Here is a 2,390-nt window from a genome sequence, read left to right as displayed (position 1 = left end):
CCCACACACTAAGGCTGCTTCCACTATTTCAGAAGGGTGTCAGGGTTTCTGAGAGGAACAGCCTTGAGGAAGCAGAAGAGTGCCTAGAGGAGGAACTTACGGGGACACAAAAGGGAACTGTCTTAGTCTCCAGTGGTCTTAGTCTCCAGTGAACTAAAGAGGAAGGAGGGACTTGCTTTGATCAAGTGTCCGGCTCGCAGTATCCCATGGAGAGGTGGCTTCTGCGGTGTGGGGCCTGGGTGGGACGCCTGCACCCACCCAGCCGACTCTCAGCCTGGTGCTTCCTCCATTGGCTGCTGGTGCCCTGGACCTTGCAGCTAGCAGGCAAGTCTCTCTCCTTCTCAGTCCTCTTGCTCACATACATCAGAGTGACTTTCATCCAGCGGGAGCAGCTAATTCCCGGGACCTGTCTCTGGGGATTTGCTGGTTGCGTTTGAACATTGTAGACTTCATGTGGGAAGCCCTCGGGAACTGAGAAGATATTTAGCTAATGCCTCGCCAAGGTGGCGTTTGAAGGGGTGGGAGGACGGTGCTGGTGGGGGGACAGTGCTGCTAACAGCTTTCCTGACAGCACAGCTTAGGCCCCCCTGGTCCTTGAATAAGGACAGTGGATGCTGTGACTTGAGGTCAGGTGTGAAGTCCGTGGAACAGACAGCTTTTCCCTGGCTGCTGTGGTAGACACATCTGGTTGAGTCTGCCAGGTGATGGCACTGCCCTGGGTACTATTGTTGGTGGTCAGTTAACAGAAAGAGAAAGGCAGCCAGAGTATGGCACCCTATCCCACTTTCTAAACTACAGCCAGAGGCCAAGGATTTTATGACCAATGAATCTCCCCAGGGCCAACACTGCTGCCCTATCCTGGTTCCAGGCTCCTTGGAAGCTGGGAGGTCTGGATTCAAAACAGGCTGTGGGGTAGGGGCCAATTTATCCAGGCCAGAGTACTTCTAAGGATGTCCCTCTCAAGATAGCAAGCAGTACTCTCTGGTGGTGCTGGGTAATGTCTGTCAGGCACTATGTGTCCTTGACCTGGTCTGGCTAGCAGCTGGTCCATGGCTGGCCCATGGCTGACCCATGGCTGGTCCATGGCTGATCCATGGCTGACCCACGTCTGGCCCACGGCTGACCCATGGCTGGCCCACGGCTGACCCATGGCTGGTCCATGGCTGGTCCATGGCTGACCCATGGCTGGCCCATGGCTGACCCATGGCTGACCAATGGCTGGCCCATGGCTGACCCATGGCTAACCCATGGCTGACCCATGGCTGACCAATGGCTGGCCCATGGCTGATCCATGGCTGACCCACGGCTGGCCCACGGCTGACCCATGGCTGGCCCACGGCTGGCCCACGGCTGACCCATGGCTGGCCCACGGCTGACCCATGGCTGGTCCACGGCTGGTCCATGGCTGACCCATGGCTGGCCCATGGCTGGCCCACGGCTGACCCATGGCTGGCCCACGGCTGACCCATGGCTGGCCCACGGCTGACCCATGGCTGGTCCATGGCTGGTCCATGGCTGACCCATGGCTGGCCCATGGCTGACCCATGGCTGACCCATGGCTGACCCATGGTCACTCCACTGTGGAGGCTGAGTACTAACTGTGCTCTGTTTGACTTTATTTACTTATTTATTTTGTAAATCGTGTGTGCGTGTGTGTGCCTGTGTGTGTGCCTTGGTGAGTTTACAAAGGTCAGAGGGTAGCCTCAGGTGAACATCCTTGCCTTCCACCTGTTTGAAATAGCATCTGTCTGTCTGTCTGTCTATCTATCTGTCACTGCTGTGGATGCCAGGCTGGCTGGCCTGTAAGTTTCCAAGGATTCTGTCTCTGCTTCCTGTCTTGCGGCAGGAACAATAAGATTAGAGACACACGCTACTATGCTTTATTTGAATTCCAGGGATTCGAACTCTGGTCCTTACACTTGTGCTGCAAACACTTTGCCCAGACCTAGGAAAAGACAGCCCAAAGGTAGAATGTACCTGTTGCTGACAGTATTTGAACTTCCACTTGTATGAGATGTTGTGGCTGGTGCCTATAATCCCAGGAGTTGGAAGGTTGAGGCAGGAGGATTGCTATTTGTTCCAGATTAGCTAGGGTCACAAAGTGAGATTGTGCCTCAACAACCACCATCCCTCGATAAACCAAAAGAATTCCCATGCAGTCATTTGAGCTTAATGTTCTCAAGTCCTATCTTTTCTCTATGGTTCTCCCCCTAAGGCCAAGGCACTGAATTAGAAGAGGCTTTTCTGGCCATGCTACTGCAGCTTCCGGGGAGCTATTTTGAAAGAGGATGAGCTACAAACAAAAACAGATCTCTGTTTCTCTTCTTTTCTTTTCTTTTCTTTTCTTTTCTTTTCTTTTCTTTTCTTTTCTTTTCCTTCCTTCCTTCCTT

General features: G+C 53.5%; 1 protein-coding gene across 1 annotated transcript in view; it reads left to right on the top strand.

The window, feature by feature from the left end:
• Positions 1 to 67: 67 nt before the first annotated feature.
• Positions 68 to 2,390, top strand: part of Nfam1 (NFAT activating protein with ITAM motif 1) — a 37,479-nt gene continuing 35,156 nt past the window's right edge. The window contains exon 1 of the mRNA XM_031350674.1: positions 68 to 324. Coding sequence (XP_031206534.1) covers positions 207 to 324 — 118 coding nt within the window. The 5' untranslated portion in view covers positions 68 to 206. The remainder of the gene's footprint in view (positions 325 to 2,390) is intronic.

This window comes from Mastomys coucha, unplaced genomic scaffold (assembly GCF_008632895.1).
Source record: "Mastomys coucha isolate ucsf_1 unplaced genomic scaffold, UCSF_Mcou_1 pScaffold11, whole genome shotgun sequence".
In the NCBI taxonomy this organism is placed as follows: domain Eukaryota; kingdom Metazoa; phylum Chordata; class Mammalia; order Rodentia; family Muridae; genus Mastomys; species Mastomys coucha.
Note: the sequence above shows the minus strand (reverse complement) of the source record. Positions and strands in the feature narration are given on the sequence as shown.